Genomic DNA, 24,812 nt, shown 5'->3' on the forward strand with positions numbered 1-24,812 from the left:
GTTGGACTTGATGATCTGTGAGGTCTCTTCCAACCTTGGTGATACTGTGATACTGTAATTCTAGATTATCTTTAAGGTCCCTTCCAACTCAAACCATTCTATGAATCTATGAGCTGGTAAGCTAAATGACTCTGCAGCTGGTACACATTGCCTCGTTCACATACTTATTAATAACCTGCCCAATTTAAGCATAATTTTGCTGACTTGTGATTGTTCTACTAATGTAAAGCTGTTACTTGCTGGATTACAAGTGAAACTCTGAAAGCATGATATTTTTTTCCACTCTTGGCTTCTGGATGAAGTACATTTTATAAGTTCTTTGTAAACACTGGAAATGGTATAGGTCCAAGAATTACCATCTGCTATATGAAGTTTGTAAAACTGTTTATGTAACACTGATGAGTATATTAGAGTGGTTAAAAAAAATGCCAAGAACATGCCACTAGAACTTGGATTAGTCTCCACTTAATTATTGCCAGTTAAAAATCAAGCAGCCTTGTCTAATCTGCTTTCATGGCTTTGCAGCATCCAGAGCACTTTGTGAGTCAGCATCAGGTGCAGTTAGGAAACAGACATGTTCTGCCTTGGGCAGAGAAAGATGTGGAAATGTAATCCCCTCAAGAAAACAGTCCAAATGTCCTAGATATTACTGCAAACTGAACTTTTGCACTGGAAAGCTGTCAGAACTCAAGAAATATTTCATGATGCAAATCTTTTGTCCTCTGATTTTCCTCCTTTGCTGTTAAAATACGTAGTATTAGCAGGTCAAGTGGACCAAAAGCTTCCTTTAATCATTACATTCTGTCTTTAGTTTGCTACCTCTCGGTGTTTCTTCTGGAAATGGAAGGAATATGTCACTGGAAATTCCTTTGTTTGTTCTTACTAAAGCATTATACAGTGAACTTATCTCAGAAGCAAGATTGAGATATAAAATGTCTCCTGAAGCATTCCATACAAGAAAACTCCCAGCAAAAGGAAAGAAAGGGTGGGCTGGTTAACCTGGATGTGTACAAGCACATCCCACATCTTCAAGTTGACAATCCTTGGTCCATCAGTCACAGTTGACAGAGTTTCTTACGAAATGTTGACTTTGGAGACAAGTACCTGGCACAAGCAAGCAGAACAGTTAATTCCTGTTGGCTGCTCATCTTTATCAAACACAGAAGTAGTGGCAGATGTGCTTTCTGGCCCATTTAGGGTGACCCTTGGTTGCATTTCACAGCTAAGTTGTCTCCCTTTTTTAGGTGCGTATCGTGACCATATGGATTTATTTACGTGGTTGCACATCTTTTCTTGACCCATAACTGAGGGAACACCGAGGGGTACTTTTTCTTCAGGTTCTCATAGCTGAACTTAAGGTCCAAAACTGACCTTTGCTTTTGGATAACAAATATTATCCAACAGCTTCTCTTCCTGGACCTGCTGAGATTGCAGCCACGTGAAGGTTTGTTTGCCATGCGTTTTATTGACTTGATATTTTCAGGAACAACAAAGTATGTTGAGCTTTCTATCTAAGTTTGAAATGAGGACAACACAGATTTTACTGTAGAATAAAAATGGGTTACATTTGTGACTTTTAACATCAAAAGTGAAAGACATTTCTGACAACCAACTTGTAAATTCAAAGTTGAAACCTTGTTTGCTTGCCTTTATTTAGTATTTCTCTGAGGCTTTTCTCAGCTTGCAGGGCTGACTTGGGTAGAACAGTGCCTTCAGAGTGTCCCTGTTATTAGGACAAAAAAATCTTCAGCTCTGGAGGATGTCCACTTTTCCATCCCCTACATCTGTTAATATAAAATGAAAGAGCTGAAAGAAATCATGAGTGGCCCAGGGAGGTGGTGGAGTCTTCATCCCTGGAGATGTTCAAGAAAAGACTGGATGAGGCACCTCTGGTGGGGTAGGGACTTGGGTGTGACCTTCCACACTTGTTTTAAAAGGGGAGTGTGTGTGAGGGTGGATTTTGTTGATGATTTAAAAAAACAATTGATATAGCACACGTTGATTCTCAGACATGCACTCATGATTGTGTTCCAGGTGCTTACAATGTCTGTTTATGTGTGATGGTTTCTCACAGTAGGCACCTTCCTCCTCAGGAAGCCAGTTGAATTGCAGTTTTGTCTAATTCCTCCTTTCCCAGACTGTGTGATGTTTTTTGTTTAACTTAAAAAATAACTTGTCTAAAGCATCCTGAAGTTACTTTAGCTTTTTCCCTAAAGCAGTCACGTTGGTGGCTCATAATCATTCTGCAACTGACCTTCTCTAGAAATAAGATGACCTGGGGCTGGAAATATGAAGATTATGCTACTTTTTCAGTAGCTGACAAAAGCAGATGTGACACATCACAAGTATGCTATTAGTTATGCTGCTTATCTTGAATATAGGGCTGAATAGAATCTTCTTTCCCCCCTTAAATAGCAATGCTTAAGCTTTGCCTGTTATGAAATGCCAAATTTTTGTGATTTTCTAATGACATGTTGGTTTTGTGTGAGGTAGATTTTAATGGAGACATAGGAGCTCATTGTCATTGACCTGTTAGGGTTTTGTGGCACAGTAGTGTTGTGCAGTGCTAGTCCCATTTCCAGGTCAGTTTAATCATTGCTTTTCTTGATGTGACCAACTTGCCTGGACAAGAGTGTTTCAGCTTGTATTCTGAGCTTCCTGTAGATAACTCCATGTGTCCATGTGCCCTTAAAAGAGTTGCCTTCAGGACTAGTTCAAGTACATTGGAATAAGAGTTGTGCTGGGGAAGGTATAGGCTGGATGTTAGGAGGAAGTTCTTCACAGAGAGAGTGATTGGCATTGGAATGGGCTGCCCAGGGAGGTGGTGGAGGCACTATCCCTGGAGGTGTTGAAGAAAAGCCTGGATGAGGCACTTAGTGCCATGGTCTAGTTGGTTGGATAAGGCAGGATGATAGCTTAGACAGGATGGTCTTGGAGATCTCTTCCAATCTAGCTGATTCTATGATTCTAAGTCTGGTCCCTTTCTGCAGTATAAGCCAACAAGGGAGTTACTGAAGTGAATTTCTATGGTAGCACTAAGATTTGGTTCTCAAATTAGTGCTTTCTGAAGCTGTATGCAAATACTTTATTAACTCATTGGTTCGTCAAGCACAGGTTTTGGATTTTAATGTGTTTTCAAGACTTCCTATCATACTCACACACCTCAGAGGTGTTTCTACACACAACAGAGATCTGTGTGTGAAGTCCAGGCAAGCAGATAAATCTGCATGGGGCAGTCATCACAAAGAAACATCATATAGCCAGAAATAAAAGTTTCAACAGATTGCAGCATGGTTGTTTAGCTGGAGTGTAGAAGCAAACCGATGTTATCTCAATGCTTGTGGATCAATACCTGGTTCTTACAGTCTTGGTGATTTCATTAGTGTTCTACACTCCAAACAGTGAAGAATATTTTTGAGTAACAGAGTGAAAATCTTACTTCAAGTCATTACAAGTAGCTCGTTGTGCTAGTTTGAGCCTAGCTAGAATGTTTTGGTGAGAAGAATTAGATTACAGGCTGTGAAAAAGGAAGCAGTGGTGATGTCTACTTCACTCGTAAGCTTGCTGAGATGTGTAGAAACAAGAACATAAACAAAGATAACACAGTTGCTGCCTGGGCTTTGGGCTGAACTTTTCTCTCTCTAACCTAACCTGCCATCTTTGTGACTAATCCATCTGCTCCCTAACCCCCCTGGCAACCCTCCAATCTTCCTTGGGCATAAGGCAAGATCTGGGGTAAGGTAGAGGAGTGGGAGGATGGTGGAAGTGTGGTTGAGAGCCCCTCCTGGGAACTCAGGTTTCTGTGAGGGCTGTTGTGTTTCTGTATTACTTTTTTAACTTATATAGTTCTGTCTATAACTGTATATACTGTAAATATCTGCTTCTATATTGTGCTAACCTGTAAATATAAAGCTTAATTCAATTTCCAGCTTGGCTGAGTCTAGTCTGGGTGATTTACTTAAGTGTAAGGGGCGGGTAACACCCAAACCATCATACTCATTAATCTTTATCTTCGTGTTCACTCTGTAACCTAACCTAATAGTGGCCTGGGCATATCAAAATCGTTGTTAATGCCATTTAAATCTTTATAGCTTTGCATTTCATTATGAGTTTATTCCGATTCCATATGTCATTTTTATTAAATGTCAGAGATAGAGGTAATGTAATATAAAAATATAAATGGATCATCTCCTCATAATCACATTTCCCCCAAGTTGAAACAAAGCAAGCAGCCATACATTTCCCTTAAATCCAGTTATGGGATCATTTGGGGAAGGCAAATCTTGTATCCGTTTCTCTTGAATGCTGGAATTAATCAGTCCATCCGTACAAGAGAGATTTTTCCTCACTGAAATACTGATTCACTTGCAATTATCATTAATTCTGCTTGCAAAAAAGCAGCTCCAACAGCTTTACTCTCCCTTTTTCTGTTTTATTTTTTTGCCTTTTCTTGGTGGTTTTCCTAGTTACAGAGTTCCAGTAGAAAAAGCCAGAGGAAAATTTGACAGTAGATAAATTTAGCACAGGTCTCCGTGTGAGATAGAATTGCTGCAGATATCATCATTATAGGCCTGGAACACAAACCCTATGAGGAGAGGCTGAGGGAGCTGGGGGTGTTTAGCCTGGAGAAGAGGAGGCTCAGGGGACCTCATTGTTGTCTACAATTACCTGAAGGGAGGCTGCAGCCAGGTGGGGTTGGTCTCTTCGCCAGGCAAGCAGCAACAGAACAAGGGGACACAGTCTCAAGTTGTTCGGGGGGAGGTCTAGGCTGGATGTTAGGAGGAAGTTGTTGGCAGAGAGAGTGATTGGCATTGGAATGGGCTGCCCAAGGAGGTGGTGGAGTTGCTGTCCCTGGAGGTGTTGAAGCAAAGTCTGGCTGAGGCACTTAGTGCCATGGTCTAGTTGACTGGCTAGGGCTGGGTGCTAGGTTGGACTGGATGATGTTGGAGGTCTCTTCCAACCTGGTTGATTCTCTGATTCTGTGATCACGTCCAGTCATTGGCCTAACACTGATAAGTCTCTGACTAAACCATATGCCTAAGCACCTCATCTGCATGACTCCAAGTTCCTCCAGGGATAGGGACTATATTTTTTATAAGGGTTTCCACTACAATTCTACTGACTTCACTTAATTTTTCACATCTTCTAATAGACACACTTTTTTTGTTATAATCCTTTAGAGGTGTTCAAGCAAAGCCTGGCTGAGGCACTTATTGCCATGGTCTAGTTAACTGGCTAGGTCTGGGTGCTAGGTTGGCCTGGATGATCTTGGAGGTCTCTTCCAACCTCGTTGATTCTATGATTCTATGAATAGGTGAGACCTGCAAGTAATGGTAGAAAGAAAATAAATGTGTAATCTTGAAAAGGGAAAATTCATAAGAGAAACAGATTATAAATCCTTTTTTTTTCCCCCTTACATTTGCCTCTGGATTTCCTCTGCACAAGTCACAAGTTTTGCCTTGTGATTCCTTTGAGTCTTGGAGGAGGCAGCTCCAAGTGTGGTGGTGTCATGTTGTCATATAATGCATTAGGTTGGAAAGAACCTTTGATGGTCATCTAGTCCAGCCCCCTTGCAGTAAGCAGGAACATCCCCAGCTAGATCAGGTTGCTCAAAGCCCAAACAATCCTGATCTTGAATGTCTCCATTGATGAGGCCTCCACCACCTCCCTGTGCAACCTGCTCCAGTCTTCCACCACCTAGTGTCCTTGGTTCTCCTGTGGTTATATGGTCTGACATGGTGCATTTTCCTTCCTAACCCTTGGTTGAGAAGAGAGAAAGGAAAGTTTTGCTATCAAGTTCCACCACCCCCCCCCAAATCCTGCTGAAGTGGAGGAAGAGTGAAAACTGGGTGATTATTTCTGCTTGCACATCATCTGGGAAAAGTCAGGATGTGGAAACAGCACAAAGAAAGGGCTTAGATTTGATACTGGGGGAAGTGTTAAAGCTCGCAGCACATGGTGCATGGAACAGATTATTTTTGCTCTCAGAATCTCCAGGTGCCTTGATATGATAATTGCTCAGTGTCTATGAGAGATGTGATTCCATTTTGGTGGATCTACAAAAACATTTGTGCATCTGTGAAGGGACCATAACTTAGTTTGAACTACGGATACTCCTTTGGGTTGAGTTTTCTTTTTGAGTGTAATAATCTCTCTCAAGTGCTTAAAAGAGAAAATGGAGTATCCTCTAGAGTTCAACACAGCTTACAGAGGACTGTAGATAGCTTTTAGTTCCTACATCAAGGGATATAGCTGGTGTGTTCAGAGGCAATCACATTCTGTCACTATGAACATCCTTTCTTTGTGAAACAAGACACCTTAACTTGGGGGTGCTGGTGGACGAGAGGCTCAGCATGAGGCAGCAGTGTGCACTTGCAGCCCAGAAAGCCAACCAGATCCTGGTCTACACCAGAAGTGTGGCCAGCAGATGGAGGGAGGTGATTTCTCCCACTCTACTCTGCTCTGCTGAGACCACACCTGGAGTGCTGCATCCAGTTCTGGAGCCCCTATTACAAGAAGGATGTGGAGATGCTGGAGTGTGTCCAGAGAAGGGCCACTGGGATGCTCAGAGGGCTGAAGCAGCTCTGCTATGAGGACAGACTGAAAGAGTTGGGGCTGTTCAGTTTGGAGAAGAGGAGGCTCCCAGGTGACCTTCTTGTGACCTTCCAGTATCTGAAGGGGGCCTACAAAAAAGCTGTGGGGGACTTTTTAGGCTCTCAAGTAGTGACAGGACTAGGGGGAATGGAGTGAAGCTGGAGATGGGTAGGTTCAGGATGGACATGAGGAGGAAGTTGCTCAGCATGAGAGTGGTGAGAGGCTGGAATGGGCTGCCCAGGGAGGTGGTTGAGGCCCCATTGCTGGAGGTGTTTGAGGCCAGGCTGGATGTATCCATAGCCAGCCTGCTCTAGGGTAGGGTGTCCCTGCCCATGACAGGGGGATTTGAACTAGATGATCTTTGTGGTCCCTTCCAACCCTGACTGATTCTATGATTCTCTGACACAGCAGTTCCCCCAACAGGTCTGTGGGCAGAACAAATGCCTTCTGTTTGTAGTGCTTCCTCCCCACATGGCTATAATGAGACCTCTGCATATAGCAGTTTCTAATTTACCCTGAAGGAGAACATAAAGGGTTGGACTTGATGATCTGTGAGGTCTCTTCCAACCTTGGTGATACTGTGATACTGTGATAAGCAGTATAGGCATGTTGTTAAACATGGCATGTGTTGTTGCTGAGAGCTGCTTTCTCTTTCCCAGTTCCATGGGTGAAAAGTGACTTGTTTCCTCAGATGACTTATTGTGCACAGCATATGGAAAGGTCGTGGAGAAAATCTTTACAAGAGTTATGAGAAGACATACTAATAAAAACCACTCAAAATATGATTGCTGGCATCCAGCCTTACAGTCCAGTGTGGGAACTTCTCCTTCCCACATGATAGAGGGAGAGTAATGTCATGTACAGCACCTCTTTCCATACACAAATATAAATAGAGATAGTTTGTGTCTTGGTGGAAGTCTAGGGAGTACCAAGGCTTGGCTTTATTCCACTTTTGCTGTTTTCTTTAAGTAAAAAATAAATGTATTTGACCATAAGTTAAATTTGATTTATAAATATGCACAATTAAAATTGACCCTGTTTGCTCATGTGCCAAAGCTGTCCCAGCAGGGGAATTTGGAGAACCTAAATTTATTGCTGTTTGTTCTTCTGGCTCCCACCGTGGCTCTGGCTAAAGCCAACCTAGAATGGAGCAAAGTATTTCTGCTGGGTGATCAGCTGTGCTGCCTTGCAGGCACAGCTGGAAGAGTTGCTGGTGCTGCTGGCTTTCTACCAGTGGCAAATTCTCCTGTGATGGGGAAATATAACCAGGTTATGGTGCCCTTTAAATTACTGCTGTCTAGGCAAAAAACAGTGGCACTCTCCTGCAGCTGGGGATCTGGTCCCTAGGACATTCACAATGGTGGGAATCATACTATGATAGAATGGTAAGGGTTAGAATCATAGAATAGAAGGTAATAGAATCAACCAGGTTGGAAGAGACCTCCAAGATCATCCAGTCCAACCTAGCACCCAGCCCTAGCCAGTCAACTAGACCATGACACTAAGTGTCTCATCCAGTCTTTTCTTGAACACCTCCAGGGATGGTGACTCCACCACCTCCCTGGTTGGAAGTGACCTCTGGAGATGAAGTCCAATCCCCTTGCCAAAGCAGGATCACCTAGGGCAGGTCACACAGACACACATCCAGACAAGAATCATAGAATCATCGAATGTCAGAGGCTGGAAGGGACCTTGAAAGATCATCTGATCCAGCCCCCCTGCCAGAGCAGGATCACCTAGAGCAGATCATACTGGAACCATCAAGACAGTTGTGAGAGTGTAGCAGAGATGAGCTATGCTGAGTAGCTCTAATAGCATACAGCTTGCCCTTTATCTCAGACTTTCTAGTATGAATAATATCCTCCCAAATGCTTATAATACACTGCTGATTTTTTCCCTGTCTCTGGGCACACCTAAGGCATTTTGCTGTGTTCATTTGCAGCGTGAGTGGCTGGCAGGGGTCAGCAGCCAAGTGCAGGCTTTTTCACCCCTTGAGCACTGAAGCGTTGAGTAAAAGTTATTATTACCAATTAGTGGTGGCATTATTATTACCAATTAGTGGCTGTATGAAGCAAATCATTAGTCTTAGTCCAGTTATTAGCAGCCAGGTGTTCATGAAACTTGCCATGTGCAGCTCGCATTGTGGCTCTGCAGTCACCCTCCAGGCCAGTCACTGAATTTGTGATCTCCATACATGGAGTTTTGTTGTCTTCTTCTGTTCTGGTCCCCTCTTGCAAAAAACAAACCAAACCCCAAAATGTTTGAAGTCAGTGTGAAGAGGGTTTTTGTGTTGCCATTCATGTTGTGTGCCTGGTGAGCGAACAAATAAGACAATTTCAATCTCTAGGTCAGTGTTCTGAAAACTTCAATGTACAGAATTCATGATGGAAAGCCAACATTTAGATTTCCAGGGTTTCTGCTGGTTGCTGTTTCATTTGTAAGAGCAAAATTGTCATGCCAAGGGAGGCAAAATTACAGTGTAAGTTACTCTTAGTCAACAGTGTTCTTTCTCTAGGACTGCTGGTTTTGATGCCCTTAGTACTCACTATTTCCATGTACCTATTAGTTTTAATTAATGACTTTACACAAGATATTATAGACAGAAGGCAGAATGAAATTCTGTTTCACAACTTAAATTGCACTTTTGTACTGTGTTTTAATTTAAAGAAGTTAATGGGGAAAAGTGGAATTTCATCTTTACTGGGTTTACTTATTGAACTACATATTCAGCTGTGCAGATTGCAAAGCTGTAGCTCTAATTAACAAGATGAGAAAAGTAAGAGCAGTACAAATATTGCATAGTCTTGACTTTAGTCATGTAATCAGAATAGGCACTAGAACTCTTTTTGAATCTTGGAGAAATGAGGAGAGGGCTGGGGTGCTTTGGTCTCTTTTGGTGATTCAAATGTCTTTTGATTTTCACTAATAGTGAAGAAAATGTCTGGATGACAAAGTCCTTGGAGATTGGTTTAAAGCACATGAGTTGTCAGCTGGCATCGGTCAGGTCTGTTCCAGCACTAGTTGGGCAGGGACATCTGGTGGTGCAGTCAAGGAATAATTGCACTCTTGCAACTGAAAGTGCAGTTGCATTGGAATGATTAAGTCAAAAACACTGTTATGCTTATACTGTAATTACTTTTCTGTTTCAGTATTATTCTAGAAACTCTTACATGCCAGTTTGTGTGTGGTTTAAGTTTACTGGGAAAGTAGAAACTAGGACCTTATTCTTGAGCTGCAGCTTGCAGACACCCTTGACTCAAAGGACACAAAGTTGTGGGTTTGAAATGTCATTTGGGATACCAGATCCTGGTTCTGGGGATAAGGTATGTATAAACCCTCAGCATTTTGAGCTCTGTAGTTCTGCAGGGAATTGGCTGTGACCTCTGAGCAAAGCTGATTTCACTTGTTTGTCTGTCATTCAGCAGTTGTTTCAATCTGTCCTTCAGTCCATCTTTCTGGACAAGTGATGTGATAATTTTCAGCTTCTGAATTCCGTAGGTAAAGCAGTCAGAAAAGTGAAATGTTTACATGTCCTTGGTTGCAGAGTGCAATATTAATTCAGGCTACGGGGAGCAGTTGTTTTGCTGTGTGTTTACATCGAGCTCCTATAGATCATCTACATGTGAGCAATATTTTAGGTGTAGTGATTTCAAATGATAGGTCTCCGCTGGCAGAAGGTGAAGGGTTGTGTTCACCCACTCCTACTTCTGAAGCTTTTGTGACCACCATCTTGGTGTGTTCTTGAATCACAGAATCAGAGAATCAGAGATTGGAAGAGACCTCCAAGATCATCCAGTCCAAACTAGCACCAAGCCCTGGCCAATCAACTAGACCATGGCACTAAGTGCCTCAGCCAGTCTTTGCTTGAACACCTCCAGGGATGGCAATTCCACCACCACCCTGGGCTGCCCATTGCAATGCCAATCACTCTCTCTGGCAAGAACTTCCTCCCAACATCCAGCCTAGACCTCCCCCAACACAACTTGAGACTCTGTCCCCTTGTTCTGTTGCTGCTTGCCTGGCAGAAGAGACCAACCCCACCTGGCTACAACCTCCCTTCAGGTAGTGTAGACAGCAGTGAGGTCACCCCTGAACCTCCTCTTCTGTAGGCTAAACAACTTCAGCTCCCTCCCCTCAGCCTCTCTTCATAGGGTTTGTGTTCCAGGCCCCTCACCAGCTTTGTCGCCCTTACCTGGACAGGTTTTCAACATCTCTCTTGAACTGAGGAGTCCAGAACTGGACACAGCACTCAAGGTGTGGCCTGACCAGTGCTGAGTACAGGGGCAGAATAACCTCCCTTGTCCTACTGGCCACACTGTTCCTGATCCAGGCCAGGAGGCCATTGGCTCTCTTGGCCACCTGGGCACACTGCTGGCTCATCTTCAGCTACTGTCTACCAGTACTCCCAGATCCATTTCTTCCTGTCTGCTCTCCAGCCACTCTGTCCCCAGTGTGTAGCACTGCTTGGGGTTGTGCTACAGGCTGGGGACAGAGTGGCTGGAAAGCCACTCTGAAATGGTGGTATTGATAGAATACTAGCTTGTTCTTCATGTGTTGTGCCAGGAATGCATTTTTACCATCATTCATTTCCCACTCAGTTGTATTCCCCAGCCCATATCTGCTCTTTGCTTTGCTACCAGCACGACAGTGAGAAATTTTCCAGGAAGGATCTGTGATGGCTGCAAGCTTCAGGTCCTTTTGTTCTATCCTAGGCAGAAGAAGGTCAATAACCTAAACCTTTCGCAGTCATTTATGGGTGCTTTCTGTGGTCATTACTCACACAAGGAACCTTATCATCTGTGAGGAAGGATGTATGTAATCTAACTCAGCATGAGCACAACCACTATATAATTGAAAACCTGGGACTCCTAGATTGAGTCTTCTTCAGGTAGTGAGCTGCAGAGGTCAGCACTGTGCAAAGTGGAACAATTCATCTCAAAGTCACAACCACCATTCCCACACAGGAGGGTGGGTGTTCAGTTGAGATCCAAACCTCCTTTTTCTCCTTATGGCAACATATTTCATGACTTCTTTTCTATAAAGCAACAATTCTTTCTCATATGAAGTCTTCCACTCCTCACTCCAGTGGTCTGTCACCATGCTTTAAAAATTTCTCCACTCTTGCTCTGAGTAAAGGAGAGAAGCACTGGCATTTGTATGCTCTGCTTTGTTTCTGGCATGTCCCAAGGTTGTGATGACAACTATGAAGTTGAGAACAGCCACAGAGTTGTTACAGATGTGCTGGTTTTGATTAATGAGAAGCTAACGTTTGTCCTTCTATGCAATATTTGATGTATAACACTTTTTATTGAAAGCAGCCCACTACAGAAAGAAATGTTTGGTTTATTTTTCAGGTGCAAAGATGGCTTGAAAGGATTTACATACTCTGCACTGAAGTAAGTAAAGTTTCTGTGGGTATGTAGCATAGAGGGAAGATGTACAGCGGCAGCTGTGCTGTGTGAAAAGAGTATTCCTTAGAAAAATGATGCTATTGTAAAACTTTTCCAGCTTTTGGGGTTTCCAGAATATTTTGAAGAAGGCATAATGTGCTGGCAAGAGAGGAAAGTTTTTATATTGGGAACTGTTCTTAAATGAAACACAGACATACAGTTGAATGGCTTCGAAGGGTCATGAATCTTTTCTCTTTCTAAAACTGGAATATGTGATCCTTGATACTCTCCTGGAAGCGGATAACTGCTGTGTTTTGACTTGAAGTTTGCTTGCTTCATTTACAAGCTGTTTAATGAACATCAGTGCTTCTGTAACCAGCAGCCAAATGTTGTTATATATTCATTTGAGATGTCCTCAAAATGCCACTCAATCTTGTCTGCCATTGTAATCCAGGCTCTCCTAGGATTTACTCTGCGACAAGACCCTCTGCTGTTACTCATTTATTTGTGGTAGTTGTACAGAGTTCTCCTTGTGTCAGAAATACAAAGACAGATTATTCTTACCTTTCCCTTACGTACTCTGTTGCCTGTCTACCACTTGGGTCAGCCTGGTGCATGGACAATGTCAGCTCACAGGTGTTGAAAACAGATGAAGTCAAGCAAGACAGGCTTGATGTTGGTAGTGTGAGATGTTTTATAGAGTTTGCAGCTACAAAACAGCCATGGAATTTGATATGAGTTGCAAATAGTTAAGTTATTCAGTCTATAGTCTAGAAATGCTCCTAGAGCAACTTGTAGAAATGGTGCTTTCTGAAGTCACAGGTTCACAGGCACATACTGAAAACCAGCATCTTTATACCTTCAGCAAGCCTACCACAGTTCAGTATAACTTGGATTACAGTGCCAAGAGTTAAGAAACATAGAATCATTGAATCAACCAGGTTGGAAGAGACCTCCAAGATCAGTCCAACCTATCAGCCAGCCTGTCCAGTTAACTAGACCATGGCACTAAGTGCCTCATCCAAGCTTTTTAAGCCATTGTCTCCTGTGGTGTCCTTAATACACAATAAATCTCCATCTATGGTGAGCTGATCTATTGACAGTATCAACTTCTGGGTAAAGAAAAAGGACTAAAGATGAAGCCAAGCAAAACAAAGTTGATGCTTTTTGTGGGAGCAAAACCATTTTGAAGATTTTATAGAAATGTTATAGTTATTATCTTTATGCAACCCCATTTTGCTGGAAATAATTGAAATATCTTGTGTGCCTTTTTTATTTTCTTATTTGGCATCTTTCTTTTGTGTAAATTATTTAGTTGGGGCAATTAATGAGGCAGGAATTATAAAATATGTAGTTATTTTTATTTCCAGAAAGCCTTCACACAACTATATACTAATTATCTACATTTGAGTTGTAATTAGGTCAGGAAAATCTTCAGAAGGATGCTGAAGGACAATGTAGGAGAATCAGAAGAATTGGAAAAGTTTAGCCACAAAATGGCTTTGCCTCACTTACAAATGGGCAACCTGGAGCCCTAGGGAAAGTCTGTGCTGCTCACTGAGGTGGAGTAGGAATTTCAAGGTAGTCTCTGTCTCCTTTGTGGCAGTGTTGGAACTGCTCAGCCATTGAGAGGCTTCTAGATCCTCCCAGGGTGCTGGGAAAGAGGCAGAGGATCTCTGACCTGATCCTGGTTCCTCTTGGCACAGAGGTTTGCAGAGGTGCAGGCAGCATCTCTTGCAGATGTGCAGGGAGCACCATGGCAGTGGCACTTCTTGCCATGTCGTGAGGCACTTAAATGCATTCTGCTGGGAAACTTGAGGCACTTAGGTCTCCAGGTAGCTCAAGGCCAAAACATCAGGGCTAAGCTGGTCTGAAGCATGAGGCAGAGCAGGACATGTTGTCCAAGAGCAGTGAGGCAGAATCAGATCAACTGCTTGCAGCTTAGCTCAATTCCTATTACTTGCCCGAGTGCAAAGGCTCCTTTGGCCACAGAGATTCACCAATCAAGAAGGCATTTGCAAAGCTGACCTTATTAGATGAGACCAGGGCTTGCTCACCCTTATTTGGGCAAGACACCCACAAGTACCTAAACCCCTGTGGGTACCTATTTATCACTTTGGGATGGGACATAATGGCCCAAGTGTTTGTTTTCCTCCTGCCCTTGCTTCCCCCATCAGCAGAAGGGTGGGGCAAGCCAAGGCTTTTTAGCCTTCCAGGACAGTATGGCAGATGGATGGACTCTCCTAGGAATATTTTTGTTCCTAGTTTAAAAAATCCCCAGCAGCAATCATGACCATTATCTGAACTTTAAATATATGTTGTTGGAGAGATCTTTTCAAAGAGATAAGGTTTGGCAACTGTATAGGATGCGTTTTCTTTTGCAGACATTAGAGTAACTGCCAGCTTGTCTTAAGGACCTAATTAAGATATTTCATGTTTACCTTTGAGTTATTTGTATAATTTTTTTAATCTGTTTTGTGGTGTGTTTTTTTTTTTCTTTCAGGTTCATTGTTGGCAAAGAAGAAATCCCTACTCACTCCTTTTCACCTGAAGCAGTGTTTTCCAAAATAGACAGAAAGATCAAGCATTGTGAAAAAGTATCACAGTCAATGAACATCCTGGCTCTAACAAAAAAGCTTATGGACAAAGTGTGAGTCAAGGAAAACAGAAGGAAAACAAACCAAAATGATTCATTCTTAATTATCTCGTTCTCATGTTTTGTTGCATTGCATTTGACAATGTTTTAGAGTATAGAATCATAGAATCATAGAATCAACCAGGTTGGAAGAGACCTCCAACATCATCCAGTCCAACCTAGCACCCAGCCCTAACCAATCAACCAGACCATGGCACTAAGTGCCTCATCCAGTCTTTTCTTGAAGACCCCCAGGGACGGTGCCTCCACCACCTCCCTGGGCAGCCCATTCCAATGCCAATCACTCTCTCTGTGAAGAACTTCTTCCTAATATCCAGCCTATATCTACCCTGGCACAACTTGAGACTGTGTCCGCTTGTTCTATTGCTGGTTGCCTGGGAGAAGAGGCCACCCCCCACCTGGCTACAATGCCCCTTCAGGTAGTTGTAGACAGTAATAAGATCACCCCTGAGCCTCCTCTTCTCCAGGCTAAACACCCCCAGCTCCCTCAACCTCTCCTCATAGGATTTGTGCTCCAGGCCCCTCACCAGCTTCATTGCCCTTCTCTGGACATGTTCCAGCACCTCAACATCTTTCTTGAATTGAGGGGCCCAGAACTGGACACAGCACTGAAGGTGTAGCCTGACCAGTGCTGAGTACAGGGGAAGAATAACCTCCCTTGTCCTACTGACCACACTGTTCCTGATGCAGGCCAGGATGCCATTGGCTCTCTTGGCCACCTGGGCACACTGCTGGCTCATCTTCAGCTTACTATCTATCAGTACCCCCAGGTCCCTTTCCTCCTGGCTGCTCTCCAGCCACTCGGTCCCCAGCCTGTAGTGCTTCTTGGGGTTGTTGTGGCCGAAGTGCAGAACCCTGCACTTGGCCTTGTTCAATCTCATCCCATTGGCCTCTGCCCACCCATCCAGCCTGTCCAGGTCCCTCTGCAGGGCTCTCCTACCTTCCAACAGATCAACACCTGCTCCTAGCTTTGCTTTGGAATTAAGTGGTTTGCATTTAAATTTTAGTGGGTGGTTACCAGTGGCAAATGATGAACTATAACAATATAACAATATAAAATTGAAGTCCTGTTTGTCACAGAAGTGGTTGCAACACACAGTTGTCTAACATGGGAGAAGGAATTTAGTCATGTCCAAGCAGCAGAGGGGATGGTTGCTTCTTCTGCCATTTTCATGGTGTGTTTCTGCTGGTGTTGGTAGTGAAATTGAGGGAAAACTGAACATTAGCACACCTTATGTAGGTCACCATAAGTGACCATAACATCATCTCTCTGGAGGCCCACATCTCTGCATTCATAAAGAAGAACTGCTTAAGAAGGGGATTGGTGGCACATGGCCTTCCTGCACTGTCAGGAGATAGGAAATAGTGAGTCTGAAACTGTGTTCTGCAGTTTTCATGGTGTGTTTCTGCTGGTGTTGGTAGTGAAATTGAGGGAAAACTGCACATTAGCACATCTTAGGTCACCATAAGTGACCATAATATCATCTCTTTGGGGACCTACGACCCTGTGTTGCATAAGGGAGAGCTGCTTAAGAAGAGGGTTGGTGGCACATGGCCTTCCTCCACTGTCAGGAGATAGGAAACAGTGAGTCTGAAACTGTTTCACACAAAGTTAGATCTAGGCATTCGAAGTTCCCTCTTAGTCTGCAGGATACAGTTTATTGTCCATTAGTATGAGTTTTAGGATATGACATCAGAAGCTTTTTGGTCTAATATGTTCAGATGGTGTACTTCTGCTAGGCATCATTTGTCTGCTTTAGACACATTGGGTACTCCAGGAGTCCTTCATTGAGAGGGAAGATGGAATGAAAAACAAACTAGGAGTCTCTTTATACTGCAACTATGAATCTTCATGTCCATTGACCTTTCTGGAGCAGCTTTATGATGAGATCTTTACCTTCTGGCATGCAAGAGAGAAATAAGTCTTTCAAGTGTGTCGTGCTCATCTTACTTGCTCAGATAATAAACAAACACAAAGCAACCCACATCACATGGAAAATCCTTATGAGTTCTTGTGGGTTTCAATTGAAAAATGTGAAGGAAGTTAGCAGTGGCTTTTCAGGCATGACTTTATTAGATAACAGAAGACCTATAAGCAAACACAGTTCTATCTACATGCAGATTCTTTTAGCTGAGTTATTTATACCTATTTTTTTTCACATAATTCATTAAATCAACCATGTTGGAAGAGACCTCCAAGATCATCCAGTCCAACCTAGCACCCAGCCCTATCCAGTCAACTAGATCATGGCACCAAGTGCCTCATCCAGTCTTCTCTTGAACACCTCTGGGGATGATGACTCCACCACCTCCCTGGGCAGCCCATTCCAATGCCAATCACTCTCTCTGCCAACAACTTGCTCCTAACACCCAGCCTAGACCTCCCCCAGCACAACTTGAGACTGTGTCCCCCTGTTCTGTTGCTGGTTGCCTGGCAGAAGAGGCCACCCCCCACCTGGCTACAATACCCCTTCAGGTAGTTGTAGACAGTAATAAGATCACCCCTGAGCCTCCTCTTCTCCAGGCTGCACACCCCCAGCTCCCTCAGCCTCTCCTCACAGGGCTGTGTTCCAGGCCCCTCACCAGCTTTGTCACCCTTCTCTGGACATGTTCCAGCATCTCAACATCTCTCCTGAATTGAAGAGCCCAGAACTGGACACAGGACTCGAGGTGTGGCCTGAGCAATGTTGAGTACAGGGGCAGAATAACCTCCCTTGTCCTACTGGCCACACTGTTCCTGATCCATGTCTGGATGCCATTGGCTTCCCTGGCCACCTGGGCACACTGCTGGCTCATCTTCAGCTACTATCTACCAGTAACCCCAGGTCCTTTTCTGCCTGGCTGCTCTCAGCCACTCTGTCCCCAGCCTGTAGTGCTGCTTGGGGTTGTTGTGGCCGAAGTGCAGAACCCTGCACTTAGCCTTGTTAAATCTCATCCCATTGGCCTCTGCCCATCCATCCAGCCTGTCAAGGTCCCTCTGCAGGGCTCTCCTACCCTCCAACAGATCCACATCTTCTCCTAGCTTGGTGTCATCTGCAAACTTTACTGATGCTGGACTCAATCCCCTCCTCCAGATCATCAGTAAAGATGTTGAGCAGGACTGGGCCCAGCACTGATCTTTGGGGAACTCCACTAGTGCCAGCTGCCAACTGGATGTGGCACCATTCACCACCACTCTCTGGGCCTGGCCTTCCAGCCAGTTCTTGACCCATATCAGAGTGGTATTTCTTAAATACCACTTACTCAGTTGGCTAGAGATAATTCATAGCTCTTCTGCTGTTCATTCAATAGAAGGACCAAGGGACTGTGGGTGGAGAAAAGCATTTTTTCTTCAAGGTTTCGAAACTCTAGACTCAGACACTTAGAAAACTTTCAGTTTTCAGTCCTAGTGCTCTCACAGGTTTCACTTCCATATGGTTCTTTTTAATATAATTGAGTCTAAATGCCTGTAACCTGATCACATTCTTTGCTACATAAACTGACCTCACAGGTGATTTATGACCATTAGGCTTTATAGCACACGATTCCAAACTTCCAAGGTATTTGACACAGTATATAAATTGTGTGATTTATTTTGCATTAAAACTTAAATACTTGACTGTAGTGCAGTAGAAGGTTGAGGCCTGGTGTGACATTACTTTTCGTTCTGTGTAGTGCCAGGCTAACTGTACAATCCATGCAGCCAAGCCCAAGACAGTCTCTTTTAAATGCTTATAGTCAAATTCTCAGTCTGAAGTAAGAGCTACAGAAAAACCTACACAGTAGGAGAAATAGCCCAAGAGTGAAGGGCTTCTAAGTGACAGAACTGTCACATGGCATCTCTGTGTTTTTATGTGTTCTGCATTGCCCTTCAGTGAACCTTAGAGTGATATGAAAGATGTAAGGACAGAGATAAGAGATTCTTGGTCAAGTATCCTTCAAGAACCATGATGCAGAGACAAACTGGTGAGGTGCCTGGAACACAGCCCTGTGAGGAGAGGCTGAGGGAGCTGGGGGTGTTTAGCCTGGAGCAGAGGAGGCTCAGGGGTGACCTCATTGCTGTCTGCAACTATCTGAAGGGAGGCTGTAGCCAGATGGGGGTCGGTCTCTTCTGCCAGGCAACCAGCAACAGAACAAGGGGACACAGTCTCAAGTTGTGCCAAGGGAGGTCTAGGCTGGATGTTAGAAGGAAGTTGTTGGCAGGGAGAGTGATTGGCATTGGAATGGGCTGCCCAGGGAGGTGGTGGAGTCGCTGTCCCTGGAGGTGTTCAAGAAAAGCCTGGATGGTGTCACTTAGTGCCATGGTCTAGTTGATTGGCTAGGGCTGGGTGCTAGGTTGGACTGGATGATCTTGGAGGTCTCTTCCAACCTGATTGATTCAATGATTCTATAATAAAACCAGGAGGATCACATCACTTCTCTGTGTTGGCCACAGCAGAAAATGTGTTCCTTCATTTTGTATTTAATGTGTAGCATGGCAAGAATTTGAATCCAATTAAGTGTGTAGACACTTCTTGCTGCACAACTGAAGTATTGTTAGGTTTTATTGGCTTTTTATGGCATCATAAAAGTTCGTGGTGCCCTCCAATGGGTAATGTGGAGAATGAGTGGGGGGGAAATGGCACTTGATGTATTTTCAGGTGAGAAAAAATTATGAAGTCTTCTGTTGGTGATGCTGAAAACAGCTATGAGTCAATATGTGTTTCATTGTGCTTTTTTTTTTTTGCAGGTGCAAACATGGCCCAAGGCATAGATGCTGTAAACACTATGGAGATAATTGCATCTCATATTGTATTAAAGTAAGTGCAGAAGAAGTTAGATTGACAAATTCTGGCAGAGTAAAAGTCTTTAAGTCAGAAAAATATGCTTAGGAAGTGAGAAAGGAGCCTGTGACTTCTTCTTCTTCTATTGAAAATGAGACAAGCTTGAGAACAGATTTTCTCAATTTGGGACGGGGTGGTGGTGGGGTTAAAGTTCTCTGGTCTGTAGTGAATGAATAACATAGAATGTGTGGGGAAAAAAATAGGCTAGCAAGCAAGGAACTTGTTTAACTATGTGATGCACTTCATGGCTGAGCCCACTTGTGACTCCACCCGAAATAAAGCACCTGGAATGTGCTGCTTTGGCACAGCGCAGCCCCGGCACACGTGCAGCTGCGCGGGTCTGGCACGCTGGCTTTGCTTCTCCCTTCATTTATTTTATAGGCTCAGGGTAATGAGAGATTGGTCACAGTTGCTGCACCCAGGAAGAGCTGTTCCTGTCCAGTGGCATAATTTATCCTCCATTATTAATGTGATCAGCACATTTCTTTTTTTTCAGAGGAGTACTGTGTAGAGCTTTGCGTTGGCTGGCATTGGATTGGCACAGGTGGTACCACCTGCTGTGCCTGTTTTAGGAGTTGGTAAGACTCCACAAGATCTCAATCACTTAATAATTACCAATTTACATGTGTATGGAGCAGCAAAACTGGATTATGGTATCTTCAGATGCTTCTGATGTTACTTTCAGGAATAACCTTTTAAAATTAAAATGTTATGTCTGGTTAATGTTATTTCAGAAGAGCTAGGCTTAAATTTAGCATCAGAAGAGATCTAGCACAGCTTTTATTCATGTGTGCTTACTAACATCATTTTGGCTTGCATTAACAGTGTCTTTACACTGCAGTGCATTAGCATACTGCTGCATAACATGGGCATAAGTTGTGCTTGAGTTGAGATTTGAGATGGTGCTGGAGTGTTCTGCTCAATTTTGATGAGGCTGTGCAGTGGAGTTTGGGGATAATGCTGCCTTTTTTTCTGTTGTGTGTATGACACATATTTAACAGAACCCAGATTAAAATTTCACAGCCTCTCACCACACTGTCTCAGCCCACTTAACTCTTTCATGAATGGGCTCTTTTCTTCAAGACATAATGTCGTTGAGTGTCACAGACTTTACATCTGCTCTGTGCTTGTTCAGTGCCTTGTCCAGTAAGTTTGCTGTTCAGTGCCCGCTGGCCCACTTGGCAAACCATCTCTTCAGTGCTCATGTTTGGTCAGAGTATTCTGTGTATAGAAGAAATTACTTTCTGTGAAGGCAGTGAGACACTGGAGCAGGTTGCACTGAGAGGTTGCAGATGCCTCCTCCCTGGAAGTATTCCAGGACAGGCTGGGTGGGGCTTTGAACGACCTGGTCTAGTGGAAGGTGTCCCTGCCCACCACGTCATGGGTTTTGGAACTAGATGATCTTTAAAGTGCCTTCCAAACCAAACCACTCTATGATTCGCCCCTGAGATGTCAGTGGCACTCAAAATCAGTGTACAAGACTGTAGTGAGGGCTAACTTCAAAACAAAGAATAAAATTAAGCAGAAGTGATTTTATGGGTTGATGTGCTGCGACTCGATGAGGCACTTCGTGCCATGGTCTAGTTGACTGGATGGGGCTGGGGGATAGGTTGGACTGGATGATGTTGGAGGTCTCTTCCAACCTGGTTGATTTTATGATTCTATGATTTCTGGACTCTGCTGCTGGTAGTATCTCCTAGTGTGCAGATTTTACATAGAGGCCTTGCCAGTCAGCTGCACTTTTACATCAACTGCTGTCTTTTGTTACCCAGGTGTATATTTCAGTAATGAGCTCTTAACCACTGTTAGTCTGGACTTGCTTCCTGGCCTCATTTATTAATTTCACAGCAACTCCTTACATATTCTGTGTGCATACTCAGCAGTCAAATCTCTAAGCAACCTCATAACACTGTATTATTTTACAAGTGTGGTCAGAACAACAAGTAAACCTTTCTCTTGAGTATTTGGAACTGATTCCTCTTCTCCATGGAAAACCACCATAATCTGCTGGAAGAATGAGTGTGAGGCTTCTTGGGTAAAGAGAGATGATGTAACAACTTGTGCTGGTTTGAGGCTAATTGGAGTACTTTAATGAGAGAAATTAGCTCATTGGTTGTGAAAAGAAAATCATGATAATTTGCCATGGGAGTGGGCTGCTCAGGGGGGTGGTGGAGTCATCGTCCCTGGAGGTGTTGAAGAAAAGCCTGGCTGAGGCACTTAGTGCCATGGTCTAGTTGGTTGGACAGGGCTGGGTGATAGATTGGAGTGGATGATCTTGGAGGTCTCTTCCAACCTGGTTGATTCTATGATTTCTATGATGTCTATATCATTCATTGGTTTACAGAGAGAGATCAAAAATGAAAACAAACAATGTTCTCTTGCTTTGTCCTGGGACGTTGTCCTGTTTGTTTCTCTCTCTGATCTGTGTCATTCCATTTTACCACTTCTTTTCTTTTTAATCCTAATCTGCTTTGATGTCTCACCTCTTATCTCAGCAACTAACACGTAAGCTTCTGCTTCATTTTGGTTGTCTGTCTGAGATAGAGGATGGAGGAGACAGAGAGAGTGGTAGCTTTGAGCCCTTCTGGGCAGTTTTCTCTGCGTGGGAGGCGGTTTGGATTTCTGTGTTATTTCTAACTTGTATATAATTGTAAATGCTTATATATATTGTATAGATATGCTTGTACATTTTGCCATATTGTAAATACAGCTTCATCTTACTTTCAAACTGTCCAAGTTAGTCTGTGAAATTTCAAATAGTGGGGGGGAGAAAGTTCCTAGGACACAGCCTCAGGCTGCGCCAGGGGAAATTTAGGCTGGAGGTGAGGAGAAAGTTCTTCACTGAGAGAGTCATTGGACACTGGAATGGGCTGCCCGGGGAGGTGGTGGAGTCGCCGTCCCTGGGGCTGTTCAAGGCAGGATTGGACGTGGCACTTGGTGCCATGGTCTAGCCTTGAGCTCTGTGGTAAAGGGTTGAACTTGATGATCTGTGAGGTCTCTTCCAACCCTGATGATACTGTGATACTGTGAGTTTGAAATGTCTTTAAAGTAGAAAGGTGACCAAGAAATGGGAAGTAGTCTTGTTCAGTCACTCAAGTGAAGTGTCCACTTGCAGCCCGACAGGTCAGTCAGATCCTGGGCTGCAACAGAAGTGTGGCCAGCAGGTGGAGGGAGGTGATTCTCCCACTCTACTCTGCTCTGCTGAGACCCCACCTGGAGTACTGCATCCAGTTCTGGAGCCCCCATTACAAGAGGGATGTGGAGATGCTGGAGTGTGTCCAGAGAAGGGCCACAAGGATGCTCAGAGGGCTGAAGCAGCTCTGCTATAAGGACAGACTGAAAGAGTTGGGGCTGTTTCATCTGGAGAAGAGGAGGCTCCCAGGTGACCTTCTTGTGGCCTTCCAGTATCTGAAGGGGGCCTACAGGAAAGCTGAGGAGGGACTTTCTAGGCTCTCAAGTAGTGACAGGACTAGGGGGAATAGAGCAAAGGTGGCGGTGGGGAGATTGACACTGGATGTGAGGGAGAAGTTGTTGAGCATGAGAGTGGTTAGAGGCTGGAATGGGTTGCCCAGGGAGGTGGTTGAGGCCCCATGCCTGGAGGTGTTTAAGGCCAGGCTGGATGAGGCTGTGGCCAGCCTGATATAGGGTAGGGTGTCCCTGCCCATGGCAGGGGGATTAGAACTAGCTAATCCTTGTGGTCTCTTCCAACTCTGATTGATTCTTTGATTCTATGATTCAAAACTGATTTCAGGTTATGAGTTCAGATCACAGTTAACTGTCTGTACACAACTCACCCTATCCTTTTTCAGATGAGTAGGAAGATGTTGTTAATGATGGGAAGAACAGGAAAATCAAAGTGGAGATATTCAGGAGTCCTCTTCAAATGTTTATTCAGCATTACTTTGTTCAAATTTCATATACCCTTAGAAAGGATTGAGGGAAGAAGAAGAAAACCCAGCTAATAATGGAGCTGAACCAAGTCTTGACTTAAATAACAAAGACATTCATGAGGCTGTTGTCACTTTAGAGGAAGCAATCGTGCATTTGAACTCTACTTCATTCTTATACCAGTCCTGTGTAGTATTTTAGTATCAGTTATTCTTGACTACAGTAATAGGAAAATATCACTGAAGTGGAAGCCAGATCTTTGAATTTTCTGCCTTTTCTGTACACTTTTTTTATATTAAAATGAGTGAAAGATTTTATTTCGATGTATTTGGATTTGTAAAGATTCAACATACCTAAAGAGCTTTCAGTTTTCTCTATGGTTGCTCCTGGAGTCGGTCAGTAGTAGCTGTCAGCTCGCATGGTTTGAGCATGTTTTTGGAATTCCATATCTGAAAGGAAGCATTCAAATCTGATTATGATCTGTTCCCTGCTGTCCTATATTTTCCCTTACCCTCGAGCATCTTGCCTTCTCATTGTCATATCCTTTAATTGTCATTGCATGCTTTTTCACTCCTGCTTCACATTTCACAGTATCACAGTATCATCAGGGCTGGAAGAGACCTCACAGATCATCAAGTCCAACCCTTTACCACAGAGCTCAAGGCTAGACCCTGGCACCAAGTGCCACATCCAACCTTGCCTTGAACAGCCCCAAGGATGGCGACACCACCACCTCCCCGGGCAGCCCATTCCGTCTGCATGTTAGCTGGTTAATGTAACACATGATGGCTTTTATGGAAACTTTGGTAATGACACCACCTGATTTCTTAGGCTTTCCTTCCTATTTTAAATACTTTAGGTTTGTGTATGTCTGAAAAGAAGAACCAGAAGTAGTCAAATTTTTTTTCCTCTTAGCTTCCATTTTATTGCAATGAGGAGATGTTAGCCAGCAGTAGTAGTCCAGTTGCCCATTTCTTCTGCTGTTGCTGCTGCACATGACAACAGATAACCCTCATGATCTACCTGAAGGGAGGTTATAGCCAGGTGGGGGTTAGTCTTTTCTCCCAGACAGCCAGCAATAGAACAAGGGGACACAGTCTCAAGTTGTGCTGGGAGAAGTCTAAGCTGAATGTTAGGAGGAAGTTGTTGTCAGAGAGAGTGATTGGCATTGGAATGGGCTGCCCAGGGAGGTGCTGGAGTCACCGTCCCTCGAGGTGTTGAATCAAAGCCTGGCTGAGGCACTTAGTGCCATGGTCTAGTTGGCTGGATAGGGCTGGGTGCCAGGTTGGACTGGGTGACCTTGGAGGTCTCTTCCAACCTGGTTGATTCTATGATTCTATGATTCTAATGACGAGGATGATTAAAAGGAAAATGAAGGCTCAGGGGTGATCTTATTGCTGTCTACAACTACCCGAGGGGTGGTTGTGGCCAGGAGGAGGTTGCTCTCTTCTCTCAGGTGGCCAGCACCAGAACGAGAGGACA

The 24,812-nt window shown here is 43.9% G+C and overlaps 1 protein-coding gene across 5 annotated transcripts in view; it reads left to right on the plus strand.

Moving 5' to 3' along the window:
* Positions 1–24,812, plus strand: part of TMEM135 (transmembrane protein 135) — a 217,105-nt gene that overhangs the window by 175,577 nt on the left and 16,716 nt on the right. For all 5 annotated transcript variants that reach the window (XM_064169637.1, XM_064169659.1, XM_064169648.1 and 2 more), the window contains 3 exons: positions 11,949–11,990; positions 14,488–14,634; positions 19,349–19,418. In XM_064169637.1, coding sequence (XP_064025707.1) covers positions 11,949–11,990; positions 14,488–14,634; positions 19,349–19,418 — 259 coding nt within the window. The remainder of the gene's footprint in view (positions 1–11,948; positions 11,991–14,487; positions 14,635–19,348; positions 19,419–24,812) is intronic.

The sequence above is a fragment of the Pogoniulus pusillus genome, chromosome 3 (assembly GCF_015220805.1).
Source record: "Pogoniulus pusillus isolate bPogPus1 chromosome 3, bPogPus1.pri, whole genome shotgun sequence".
Taxonomy (NCBI): Eukaryota; Metazoa; Chordata; class Aves; order Piciformes; family Lybiidae; genus Pogoniulus; species Pogoniulus pusillus.